This window comes from Podarcis cretensis (genome assembly GCF_951804945.1).
Source record: "Podarcis cretensis genome assembly, chromosome: 5".
In the NCBI taxonomy this organism is placed as follows: Eukaryota; Metazoa; Chordata; class Lepidosauria; order Squamata; family Lacertidae; genus Podarcis; species Podarcis cretensis.
Window position 1 is genome coordinate 7,388,737 of NC_137174.1, and position 13,877 is coordinate 7,402,613.

Consider the following 13,877-nt stretch of genomic DNA (forward strand, 5'->3'; position numbering starts at 1 on the left):
CCGTCCCTGGAATGTCCCCGGATTTCATTTAATGTCCCCGGATTTATATTTTAAGTGTTGTAGATTTGTTAGTAGGGAATGAATGTTGCATGATTGGTTCAACGGTGCAAGACACATCATATGGGGACTTCTGGCAAGGTAAAATGGTGGGCGCCATGGCAGTGAGCAGCTCCTGAAGCCATCCAGAGCCAACTGCGCTACCAGGCTGGCTCCGGGCTGCTGAGGCTGCCACTGCCGCTGCCAAGGGGTGTGCCCGGCCAGCGGCGTAGCGTGGGTTGTCAGCACCCGGGGCAAGGCAAGTAATTTGCGCCCCCTAACCCAGGGCAAGGCAAGTAATTTGCGCCCCTAACCCCTAACCTGCCGCCTCTGCCAGCTTCTTCTTGCTGCTGCCTGGGCTGGTCGGGTGTGGTTCTCTCCCGCGCTCAGCGCTGCTCTGGGCGGCCGCTGCACTGTCCCTCCCCCAGATAGTCGCTCTCTCTCCGCTCCGCTGCACACCGCAACGCACGCCTGGCACCCTCCCCCTCCACAGTGGGCGGCGACCCGGCAGCTCGGATCGGATTCGCACAGCCAGCACTGCAGTGAGAGAGAGTGAGTGAGCCAGGTAGGGGCAGAGAGCTGCAAGTGCGAGCGCGCGCACCCCAAATGTTGCGCCAGGTGCGGCTGGCCCCCCCTGCACCCCCCACGCTACGCCACTGTGCCCAGCACATCAACTGGGAAGCCGCAGACACACACATTCCTGCGACTCAAATCAAGCCAGGCACGAGAGCGTGCAGCCACCCAGCCAACTGCCCAGCAGCGCTCCAAGACCAGGTAAACCCGAGAGCTGACGCAGGGAGAAGGAGAGAGGAGAGAGGAGAAGGAAGACAGAGAAAGAGGCAGGAGAAAAAAGAGGGAACCCTCAACCCTGCTGCTGCTGCTGCTGCTGCTGCCCCTGAGGGGAAGAGATAGGAGAGCACGGGGAGGGCAAGGACATGTGGCTGAGCCCAGGCCTGACCCGAGCCTACTCCATGGCAGCTAGCGCTCCAAGAGAACAGGCTGTGGCCCAGAGGAAGGCTGCGCAACAGAGAAGACTACAGAAGAGAAGATATTACTTCTTTTTAAAAAAAAAAAACAAGCTTTTTTATAACTTTTTTTTTCTCTTTTCAAAAAAAAAAGTGTCCCTGGATTCCTTGAAAAAAAATCTGGTAACCTTATACTAGGAACAATTAGAAATACTCATGAGGTCAATAAGTAAAAAAACCCCACCATATTTGGTGGTATATTACCCCAGTCAAATTGGCGAAAATGTACAAAATGGGAAACAAAGTTTGTTGGAAATGTAAAAATAAAGATGGGGACCTTTATCATATGTGGTGGGTATGCGAGAAATGAAAAGATTTTGGAACCTGATTTATGATGAATTAAAGAAACTTTTCAGATACACCTTCCAAAAAAAACCGGAGGCATTCCTATTAGGGATAATAGGGGACGAAATAAAAAAGTTATTTCAATACGCAATGGTGGCAGCTAGGGTCCTTGTAGCACAAAAATGGAAGTCATCAGAGATACCAACAGTTATGGAGTGGCAGGCAAATCTTTTCGAATATACTGAATTAGCAATAATAATAAACAAAATTTGACACCAAAAAGGGTCAGAGTTCACAGAAGAATGGAGTAAATTTATGACATATATAGAATTGAACTGTAGAAGCTTAAGAACTACAGAGTTCACAGAAGAATGGAGTAAATTTATGACATATATAGAATTGAACTGTAGAAGCTTAAGAGCTACAGCAGGACTAGGATAACTCTTGTGACGTGTGTAGAAAAGCAGAAGAAACTGTAAGAGGAGATGTATATTATGAAAACCGCAACTGGGAGGGAAGGAAGTTGAAGCGCGATTTAGTGCAATGTAAATAAGATGATATTAAGAATGAATGTAAAGATTGCTGTTGTTTTTTTGGAAAATGACAATAAAAAGTATTTTAAAAAGTAAAAAAAAATCCATATGGCATTGCATAAAACAATCAGAATAAACTAACCTAATTTAACAGCTTGAAATTAAACAGGAGAGAGAATAACGCCTAACGGTAGTATATGCAAATGGAGAGGCGCCATTGCAAAAAGGCCTTCCACAGAGACCCACTCAAACCACACATTCGGAGTCGTGGGGCTTGGGGAGATGAGTCTCCCTTAACCAACAGATGAGGAACCAGACACACTCAGGAAAACCCATTGCTTGTGCTTGGGGCAGAGTTTGGCTTGCCTATAGCATACAGGTTAGGAGGAGGTGGCAAGGCTACCCTGGCCTCAGCCTATGCTTGCACAGCGATTCAGGTTCTTGCTGCAATCTAAGCCCTCAGCCCAATATCAGTGGCCTCCCTCTTTATTTCTGGCTTCAGGTACAATTTAAATATTTTTATTCCAATTACACACACATATATATTCCAGCAGGTGAATCTGATTATCTTTAATATTAATGGCTTTGTAATTTTACCATGCGGCACAATATGCTGAGTGCTGGCTATGAGATTCAAGAAAGATGGAAAGCCAGAGTAAAATTAAACCTTCTTCTCCCTGTGGTGCACAGTACGTATCACTAAATTCAGCTGTCAGGTTCACTGCTGATTGACACAGACCACCCAGATGGAGCGGAAGTTCTTTGAGATGCTCAGCACTGAAGCTGTCAGTTGAGATTGTTCTGAAAGGGCATCAGGCAGAAATGAAGATGAAAGGAGCACTTCAGTGGAGAATGTTTGCATACTTTCAAAACTGGGTAAAAGAACAGGACTCACAGAGAGAGTCACTGAATTCAGAAAGGAAATTTTTAACTGCAAGGGGGGAAAATGTTGTGGTGAAATGCAGCAACATGCTCCTGAGAAGGAATGGAAATACTGATGTAGCCTAATCCTAAAATGCCACCTTGATTGGATTCAGTTTTGAAATCTGTGTAGCTTCGTGTGATTATCCGTCTTCACCTGTTCTGGTCCTTTTTGGCCATACAATCTGAGAGATAGCAGGGCAATTCTACCTGTCTGTATGTTAGGGGGAGATATTATGTTGTTTTTTTAAAAAATAATATTTATTAAAAGTTTAAAGATTACAGAAAGAAGAAGAAAGAAAAAAAAAACTTTAAAAAAAAATTAAGCAAAACAAATCAATACATTACAATACACAAAAACAAAAAAACAATACATCCAAAACAAAAATAAAAACAAAAACAGCTGAAAACACATCCAACTTTTCCATTTCTTTGTCTTTCATTTACTTGTTTCATCGACCTCCTCACACCTCCCTTTTTTGTATTCTAGTTATTAATTATTTCAGCAAATCCATTCTTATCTTAATTTATTTTAACCTTATCTTACCATTAATACCATAAAACTTATCTGTACTTAACTCCTTATATCATTTCTACTATAGCCATGTAATTTCATTCCAACATTTTTCTAACACTCATTAATTTTACAATATTTCTATAAATAACTTTTAAGCTTTTTTTCCAATCTTCTTCCACCGTCTCTTCTCCCTGGTCTCGGATTCTGCCAGTCCTTTCTATCAATTCCATATGGTCCTTCAACCTGGTGATCTTCTGTCCGAGGCTCTTAACTCTTTTCCATGTCCCTTCTGCAGATCTTCTTTGTATTTATACATGCACTTTACTTTGTCTTCTGCTGATCTTGTTCTTAATTTCATGAAGAAGATGAAGAAGGGGGAGATATTCTGAAACAGTACATGGGAACCCCTAGTTTCTTCTTTGGCGATCACTCATAGCCGAGTCAGATTGTCTTCCATAAACACGGTTTTAACAATGAGTCTGTAAGTGACTGTGGAGGCCAGTTCTGGACCCACACGTCCTTCCACAGTGGGGACATTGGTTCCCAGGCGGGAGTTGATCGTGGTGTGGATTTGCCAAGCGTGCCTTCCTCTTAGCATGTTTTGAGTTCGAGTGTCTTCAAAGTCCATGACACCTTTGGTAAAGGCTGTTCTCCAGCTGGAGCGCGCGCAGGCCAGTGTTTCCCAGTTCTCAGTGTTTATACTACATTTTTAAAGATTTGCCTTGAGACAGTCTTTAAACCTCTTTTGTTGACCACCAGCATTACACTTTCCACTTTTAAGTTCAGAATAGAACTTATATGATCCAGTGAGCGAGAAAGGCAAAAATATGTGTAATAAGAAACACAGACCTGCCAACAAAAATGGCAGGCCCATATCAGATACCTGCCTCCACTTCTATAGTACAAGTCACTCTGGAACTGATGTCATTATCTTGAACGCCTTTCCTTCCACATCGTTAAATGGAACAAGAGCAATGAAACATACAGCATAATGAGATCTAGGCCCAAAGGAAGTTGCATGATGGAGACGAGGCCCAACAAGGGCCAGTTTCTCAGCACTATCCCCTCTGTTTCTTACAATGTGCAGTTCTACCCCGGTAGCCAATGCTGATTGAGGTGTTTTGTTTTGTGAAATCTGCCCAGAATGCTTGCTAGAATAAGCAGCACCTTGTCACTAGCTAGCATGATGCTTTATACATTTCACTAGCTGACTTCAAACCAGAAATGAAATATAACTTAAACAGAAACTAAATGTGCTGTGGTAAGGACACACTGCATGCCAGAACACTAATACTGCTGCAATAATAACTTGATCTTGATAATGGGAGAGGGTTTTTGAAAGCCAAAAATCAATAATAATACACTCTTTTATAATTAGCTGAAGACTTTGTGAGCTTCAAAAACGAGCTGCACCTTGACTGCATCTGGGTCTAGTTTGTAGCTGCCATCATGGGAATACTGTTCGAAGAGACTGCACAGGGCAAATGTTGAGACTTAAGGCAACCTAGGGATGCAGGTGACGCTGTGGGTTAAACTACAGAGCCTAGGACTTGCCGATCAGAAGGTCGGCGGTTTGAATCCCTGCGACAGGGTGAGCTCCCATTGCTCGGTCCCTGCTCCTGCCAACCTAGCAGTTCGAAAGCACGTCAAAGTGAAAGTAGATAAAAAGGTACCACTCCAGTGGGAAGGTAAACGGTGTTTCTGTGCGCTGCTCTGATTTGCCAGAAGTGGCTTAGTCATGCTGGCCACATGACCCGGAAGCTGTATGCCGGCTCCCTCGGCCAATAAAGCAAGATGAGCGCCACAACCCCAGAGTCGGCCACAACTGGACCTAATGGTCAGGGGCCCCTTTACCTTTAAGGCAACCTAGCAGGATATTTACAGCGTAATTGCCATGCAGCAGTCAGGGGTGATGGCTGGTTCCTCAACAGAAAGCGAAGATTAAAATCAGAAAGTCAAACTTAAGAACAATGACCCTAGGCTCCAGCCCAGCTTCATGTCCTGAGAATTTTTTTAAGGATGGGATATACATTCCTTTACCAAATAAACGTTCTAAGGATATGCAGGACACCATCCTACCAGTGGATTCTCTGTCCTGCAGTGGCATGTCTGTCACTGAACTTCTGTTTAGATTGCAATGAACGTATTTTGCTATCCAGTTTTTCCTTTCCCTTCTACTAAGCATGAGTACGTGAACCAAGGATTTCTGTGGTACTTCGTTGGAAAGTTTCCAAAAAGCCAATATAACAGAATTAATTATTTTCCTGCTGAAGGCAGTCAGAAGTCTAGCATCCATATAAAGCGAGGCAGAAAGAGGTTCAGGGTCTCTAAGCCTTCCAGGATTAATTCTGAAGATTTAGAAGAATTCCCCCTAAAGCAGGAGAATCCATCAAAACAAAAGAAATATTGCCACATTCTTCTGTAATCTCCATGATGTAGCAGGATTTGAAAGTGTCATCTTGGCGCATCTTGTGGAGGCATGTTGTATACATCAATTATGTGAGAAATCATTAGCGGCTATTGCAGACACACAACAGTCAGGCTCTTTCTTTGTAGCGCTGCATCAAGTTTTTGTCAGTTTTGGTTTTTGCTGTGGAAGTCAACAAATGTTCATAAACAAACCCACATGCCAGTCTTCTGTGCTTTTGCACACATTTTCCCTGCTCTCTTGCTCTTTAGGGGGAAAGAAATACCATTCCCATTACAAGAATCAGTGATATTCTATTCAAATGTGCATTCTATCAAAAGTAACAAAGTGCTAATGTGTAGAATTGCCTGAAGATGCACATCTGCACTGCCTTATTTTTACTGCATCACAATGTGACACAGCATTGGTTCAGTTATGTCAACAAGAAGCAAGGTGTTCCCCCTTTCCCTTTACCTCAGTGCCTTGCAAACAGTTTTTCATCGTTTGGAGAATAATTGCCAAAAAGGAGGAGTTTAGTGGAAAGGAGGTATGTTTCAGAAGGGGCAAAATGTTCACAAAGCAAACACCACTGTTCCCTTCCATAGTCTGAACCAAAGCAGTGAGTTTGGCTGCATAGCCCTGGTTGGCCCTTCTAACTTGAAGATTTCTATGATACAACTTTGGAGAGCTATGTTACAGGCGAGAGCTAGTGTAGCATAGGGTAGAGATGAAACTATGGGCTAATAGTATGGACATAATAGTGCAAGACAAAATCAAAGGCAGAAGGAAAGGAACCCATGGCCAGCAAGGAACAATGTCACCTAGTTGCTTAGGTAAAGGTAAAGGTAAAGGTAAAGGTAAAGGTAAAGGTAAAGGGACCCCTGACTATTAGGTCCAGTTGTGAACGACTCTAGGGTTGTGGCGTTCATCTCGCTTTATTGGACAAGGGAGCCGCTGTACAATTTCTGGGTCATGTGGCCAGCATGACTAAGCCGCTTCTGGCAAACCATAGCAGTGCACGGAAATGCCGTTTACCTTCCCACTGGAGTGGCACCTATTTATCTACTTGCACTTTGATGTGCTTTCAAACTGCTAGGTGGGCAGGAGCAGGGACCGAGCAGCAGGAGCTCACCCCATTGTAGGGATTAGAACCACCGACCTTCTGATCAGCAAGCCCTAGGCTTTGTGGTTTAACCCACAGTGCCACCTGCGTCCCTTAGAGCAGCATGCAAACCTAATCCAGAAGTTTCCTCTTACAAAAATCAGAAAAGTCCATCCATTCTGCACTCTTTGGTGTGATGAGGTTTTCTTGTTGGTGTGACCAAAAGTGACCAAAAGTGGATGATAGCGTTCAGGCTCAATTTCCTGCTTCATGTCCCACGGCTCACCAATTCAACACCCATTAGAGGGGGCATGTGGTCCCTCAGTCTTATCCAAAAAAGTTCCATGCACACACCTGAAAAAATTCTGCACACATGAAGGCTTTGCTGATGTGGATGCCACTCTAGAGCATCCAGAAATTTAATTTGCATTTCATTGGGCATTGTGACATTATGGTGCTTTAAGTAATGAAAAATCTCCCTTCTGTTGCCATGCTTTCTCATGTATAAGAAAGATGTAGGCAATGGTATTATTTAAATACACAATAGATATACACACACTTGCACAAGTGCCTGGAATTGTGAGAGTCTACAAGTTGAGATTAAACCCTCAAAAAATGAGATGCTTTGTGTAGGGAAATCTACTCCACATGAAGGTTTACAATGGTGTAAACCACTCAGCCACAGTGTCTCCATCTTGCTGTGATCCAATCTCAGTAAGAAAGATGAATTCATGCACGCTCATACTGCAAACCTGCCCATTGAAGGAGAATGTAACTCCCACCTGAACTGGTTGACACCATCTTCCTGAACAGACAAACTACCCACCAGCAGCATATCCATCTGAGTTTCAGTTCAATGGCCCTCATCTATTCCATTGTTGTTGTTGTTGTTTAGTCATTTAGTCGTTTCCGACTCTTTGTGACCCCCTGGACCAGAGCATGTCAGGCACTTCTGTCTTCCACTGCCTCCCGCAGTTTAGTCAAACTCATGCTGGTAGCTTCGAGAACACTATCCAACCATCTCGTCCTCTGTCGTCCCCTTCTCCTTGTGCCCTCCATCTTTCCCAACATCAGGGTCTTTTCCAGGGAGTCTTCTCTTCTCATGAGGTGGCCAAAGTATTGGAGCCTCAGCTTCACGCTCTGTCCTTCCAGTGAGCACTCAGGGCTGATTTCCTTAAGAATGTATAGGTTTGATCTTCTTGCAGTCCATGGGACTCTCAAGAGTCTCCTCTAGCACCATAATTCAAAAGCATCAATTCCTCGGCGATCAGCCTTCTTTATGGTCCAGCTCTCATTTCCATACATCACTACTGGGAAAACCATAGCTTTTACTATACGGACCTTTGTTGGCAAGGTGATGTCTCTACTTTTTAAGATGCTGTCTAGGTTTGTCATTGCTTTTCTCCCAAGAAGCAGGCGTCTTTTAATTTCGTGGCTGCTGTCACCATCTGCAGTGATCATGGAGCCCAAGGAAGTAAAATCTCTCACTGCCTCCATTTCTTCCCCTTCTATTTGCCAGGAGGTGATGGGCCCAGTGGCCATGATCTTCTTCTTTTTTATGTTGAGCTTCAGACCATATTTTGCGCTCTCCTCTTTCACCCTCATTAAAAGGTTCTTTAATTCCTCCTCACTTTCTGCCATCAAGGTTGTGTCATCTGCATATCTGAGGTTGTTGATATTTCTTCCGGCAATCTTAATTCCGGCTAGGGATTCATCCAGCCCAGCCTTTTGCATGATGAATTCTGCATATAAGTTAAATAAGCAGGGAGACAATATACAGCCTTGTTGTACTCCTTTCCCAATTTTGAACCAATTACTGCTCCCAAATACTGGTTCTGCACTTCAGCTAGAAAAGACAGGTAGCTGGATGTCATCACCATTTTGGAAACACCCAACTCCAAACCCTTCCACCACTTCACTCAGCAGTTTCATGTACTTCTTAAATCACCATGGGTGGTGTCATTCTGTGAATGGAGATTCAGGACAGAAAAAAGGAATGACTTCTTCACACAATGCATAATTAAACTATGGAAATGGCTGCTAGCTGCTGTAGATCACAAGTGGGAGAGTTCTAATGTGCTCGTGTGCTCTTTGTGGGCTTTCCATAGGCATCTGGTTGGCCACTTTGAGAACAGAATGCTAGACTGGATAGACCTTTGGTCTCCTCCAACACAGTTCTTTAAACAGAGCTCCTTAACATGAGGGCCAAAGAAAAGTCTGATAATGCCAGCTCCTGGAACTGGTTCTCTGGGGAGGAATAGATCCCCTGAATAAAAATGCCCTCAATCCCCAATTTAGAGAGCCTAATCAGAGGGATCCTGTGATCAGCTGCGTTGAATGCGACAATCGATAGGGAGAGGAGATTATATATATAAAAATATTGATTTTAACATATAAATTATACAATCTTTTTAGACTTCCATCAGCACCTCTGATGATCCACCATTTTAACCACTTCTTATGCATTTCTTAACTTTATATTGCCTTTACATCTCTTAACAAATCATCCTTCCCCTTATCCGTTTTTGCAATACTTCCAATAATATTCCTCACAAAACTTCTTGCAAACCTACAAACTTCATCTGAGCTTCACAAATACTTTTTAAATAGTCCATAAATTTACTCCAGTCTTCCGTGAATTTCTGGTCCCGCCAGTTTCAAGTCCATCCTGTTAGTTTATCTAGTTCTGCATAGTCCAATAACTTCATCCTCCATTCTTCAATCGTCGGTAATTCTTCTTGCTTCCATTTTTGTGCCAATAATATTCTTGCTGCTGTTATTGCATATAAAAAGAGCTTACATTCATTTCTATTTATATCACTCCCAACAATGCCTAGTAAAAATGCTTCTGGTTTCTTTATAAATGTATATTTCAACATTTTTTTCAACTCATTATATATCATCTCCCAGAAGCTTTTCACCTTTTTACATTCCCACCACATGTGGTAAGCGACAATCAATAGGGGTGAACTCTAGCTGGTACCATCCTGGTACTACCAGCATGACCAAGCCAATGTAAGCAGTTCATCCATAATATCCAGTAATTTCCCCATGAAAATGTCATTCACAACTGATAGTTGCCATGATCCTCAAGATTCAATGAGGCTTTCTCACAGCTACCTCCTTCAGGGTGGCTGAAACAAGCCCTCTGCCAAAGAGGCGTTTATAACCTTGTGGACCTAAGTGGTGTGCACCATGCCTTTAAAAGTTTATATATATTGTATAAGCATAGCACTGTATGTCCATGGCTTTACAAGTGATTGCAGACTTGGTTTTTCAGGCCTTAGGAACAATGTTTTTCTGTCTTCTAGTTATACAGTTTGGATTCGTCACGCTCTTTGTCGCTTCCTTTCCTCTGGCTCCTGTGTTTGCCCTGCTCAACAATGTCATTGAAGTTCGCCTGGATGCCAAAAAGTTTGTCACCGAGCTAAGGAGGCCAGATACAGTAAGAGCAAAAGATATAGGTACGTTTTTTAAATTTAAAATTATGATAAAGATGGTGTATAGAAAGGTGGGAGAGAAAAATATGAGGTCTGGAGTTTGGTTTGCAATGAGAACAGGAATGGAAACTGCACAGCTTAACAAATCTTTCTTCTCTCTGACAGGGATTTGGTTTAACATTCTGAGTGGCATTGGAAAATTTTCAGTAATAATTAATGTGAGTATTGGCTTCTTACGTATGCTATGACAAGAGGGGATTTGACTTAAACTGTCAAGAATTTCAGGCTTTTCTTGTTTAAACATCAATTTATTTGTTTATAATATAATTATTTAAGCAGTTTACATTAAAAAATGATAAAAATGCAACAACATTCCATAAAAATTTCCTAAAACCTAGATTAAAACAAAATGAAATTGTACATCGCAAATTAAACTGAGCAGTGTGCTAAACAAGAGAGTCTGAGTCCAGGAAAGCTCGGCTAAACATAAAAGGGTTTTTTTTTAGTGTTTGAAGGTCATTACTGTCTCCACCTCACTTTATTTCCTGGGAAAAGGCATTCCAGAAGGTGAGTGCTGTCACTGAGAAGACCCACTTCCAAGTTGTTGCTCCTCAGAAGACCTCAAAAATCAGTTTGGTCTGTTCATTGTTTGAGGCTTTGAATATTGAACAACAAAGCCTTGACATTGGCTTGGTAGCTAACAGGTAGCTAGTACAGCTCTTTCAGCAATGGTGTAAAATGTATAAAGCTGGATGTCCCACTAAGCACCATAGCAGCTGCATTTTATGCTAACATCGTAGCATAGAAAGGGTAGCTCCATATACACTGTGCTACTGTTGTCTAATGGTGCAGTAACCAATATATGGAGCACCATGACAAGGTTATCCCTGTTTGACACACCAACCAAAGGTGGTAATGGTCCTCAAGAGGTCACCTTGGCCTCAAGTGAAAGCAGTGGATCTAAGAGCACCCCACAAATTATGCACCTGCTCCTTCAGAGGGAGTACAAACCTGTACAGAACTGATTCCCAACCCAGTTCTTGGGACCTGGGAACTGCCCTGTTGATTCTCAGGCCTGAATCCAGACTGGGATACATTAAGATAATAAGCTTCACCAAAAGACAAATTCATGTCTACTGGCCGTGATAGCTATGGTCTACCTCCAGTACATCTCTGAAGACATTGCTCTGAATTTCAGGTGCGGAGGGCTATGCTCAGGTTCTACTTGCAGGCTTCCTGTGGGAATCTGGTTGGGCATTGTGAGATCCAGTAGGTCTCTTCTTGCAGCTGAATCACCACCACCTTCTAGATTGCCTTGACCAAGGTGTATTGGACCTGTGGGTCCACAGTGGGCTTCTTCAGTTATGGTTGCACATTGCTGCCTCCTTCAAAACAACAGGAACCATTCTATTATGCAAAAAGGCATTAAGCAGGTTCACCCATAAATTTGAACTGAATCAAATTTCTCCCACATCCCCATCTCACAGTGGGCAGTCATCTGCCTAGGGGTAATCTGAATGCAGAGATTAAGTGCAACCACATACTCTCCATGTGTGATTCCTGACAACTGACGTGCTGCCTCTGACACGGCAAGTAGAGCCTAGCCATGGTGACTAGAAGCCATCAATAGCCTTATCTTCCATTGCTGCTTTATTTTGAGTTCACATCACAGTCCCAAAACTCTGCTTCAGATTCAGGCTTTATCCCTCTCTCTATCTGGCTCACGGCCCTCTTCTTTTGTTCCCTTAACAACTCATACTTAGTGGGCCATTACTAGGCTGGTCTGGCTATGCCAGCAATTGAATCCATGTTGGATCCAGGAATTAGAAGGGGGGTGCTCAGGCATGCAACCTGCCCCCCCCCAAAGAACTCATAACAATATGTTCAATTTCAATTGCGTAAATTGCCAGAAGGCTCATCCTTCTATTATCATCCTTCTTTGTTCACTCATCTTTTAAACAAATAAACTGTTATCTAACATCAAACGGACGGCAGTAAAAATCTATCCAAGATTTATATTAAAAAGGCATAAAAGGCCCCCTATGCAAAGCTCTTGAACAGCACATCTATTTTTATTAAACAGCCAGATTACAGGTCAGTCTGGTAGGATACTCTTCCACACTGCTGTGGAGACAAATATTACTTGAAAGTCCAACTAGTTCTTGTCCTCAAGTCACAAAGCAGCTTCTCTGGGGATTTCTGGATATCTTTTGGATCACTGTCCTCATCCATAAACTGACTCCAAAGTATACTATGCATATCTGTGCTCATATGGTAAAGGTTTTTCTTTTCTCCCAGGCCTTTGTCATATCCGTCACTTCTGATTTCATTCCGCGCCTTGTCTATCAATATGCATATAGTCACAATGGAACCATGCATGGCTTCATCAATCACACTCTCTCATACTTCAACGTCAGCGATTTCAAGGCTGGAACCCAGCCAGAAGCCTCAAGTTTTGAAGAGGATGTTTCCCTTTGCAGGTATAGCAGCCTTACCAATCACTGGCTACTGTATTTAAGACTTATGGTAGGAGCAGTTTTGGTAGGTGGTTCCACTAACTTTAGCAGGTTAAAATTCGAGTAAGACTGATCTCTGTCATTGAAGGCAAAAGGTAAATTTTCCAGCTACATTTGCCCTTCCTGTAAGATCCTCACATTTTGCTCTTGCTCAGTGTGCCCAAGACTTGACTCCCTAGGAAACACACACAATGTTTCTTCTTTAATTATTTGGAAACAAATATGAGAACAAGCCCCTATTTCTGGTCCCTGGCCCATATAAATCACTGTCCTTGTTTTGCATTCTGTGGATGCCTTCTTAAAATATTATTAGTGTGTGTACATGTTCACTGGAGTTGCCATTATTGAGGTTCATCCCTCTTCCTCAAGTCTCTAGAAGTCAAATCTCAATGTGGATGAATGTGCCTTGACTGAATGGATACAGTATGTTTTCCCCACAGGTGGAAAAGAATTTTGGGATTGAGATTTTGATCAGAAAAACATGGGGAAAGATTGATCAGCCCCTTTCTCTTCCCCCTGCTCTTATCAAATTTAGAGCCCTCAGTGGAGGCATTTAAGTAAAACCAAAAACTGTCAGGGAAGCTCCACACCTAGTTGGGTTCTTAACACAGAGGGAGGCTATGAGCTTTGCATTTTAGCTCAATTAAACACATAGATGCAGACATTTCATTTCTGGAAAAAATTCGGGGAGAAAGTTGACCTGATACAAGTCAATGGTATTACATGGAAGCAGGAATTTCCCATTATGGGCTTCGCTTGATATTAAGGTGTCTTTAACTGAATCCATAACAAATTCAAACACTCCCCAGTGATGCATTCTTAGAATAGGTAGGGCAACATTTTTATCCACTACTCTGAAATATCTGGTATTCATTCTAAATGAACATTGCAACAGTGGCAATAATCTGTCAACAATCTGTGACATATAATTAGCCATAAATTTTTTATTGCAGAGTACAAGGGTTATTTTTTTTTATTCTGCTCAAGGCTAAATGAATATGACACCTTTCTCAGTTAAACACTCCTTTCGTATAGATCATGAGGATGAATTTATCGGACCCTAACATCAAGTTGAGTCTGACCAAGCTGCGGGGG

General features: G+C 42.6%; 1 protein-coding gene across 1 annotated transcript in view; it reads left to right on the forward strand.

Annotated features, from left to right (window-relative positions):
* The window catches only part of ANO2 (anoctamin 2), a 141,234-nt gene that overhangs the window by 121,951 nt on the left and 5,406 nt on the right, over nucleotides 1-13,877 (forward strand). The window contains exons 20-22 of the mRNA XM_079975130.1: nucleotides 10,138-10,290; nucleotides 10,432-10,484; nucleotides 12,565-12,746. Coding sequence (XP_079831256.1) covers nucleotides 10,138-10,290; nucleotides 10,432-10,484; nucleotides 12,565-12,746 — 388 coding nt within the window. The remainder of the gene's footprint in view (nucleotides 1-10,137; nucleotides 10,291-10,431; nucleotides 10,485-12,564; nucleotides 12,747-13,877) is intronic.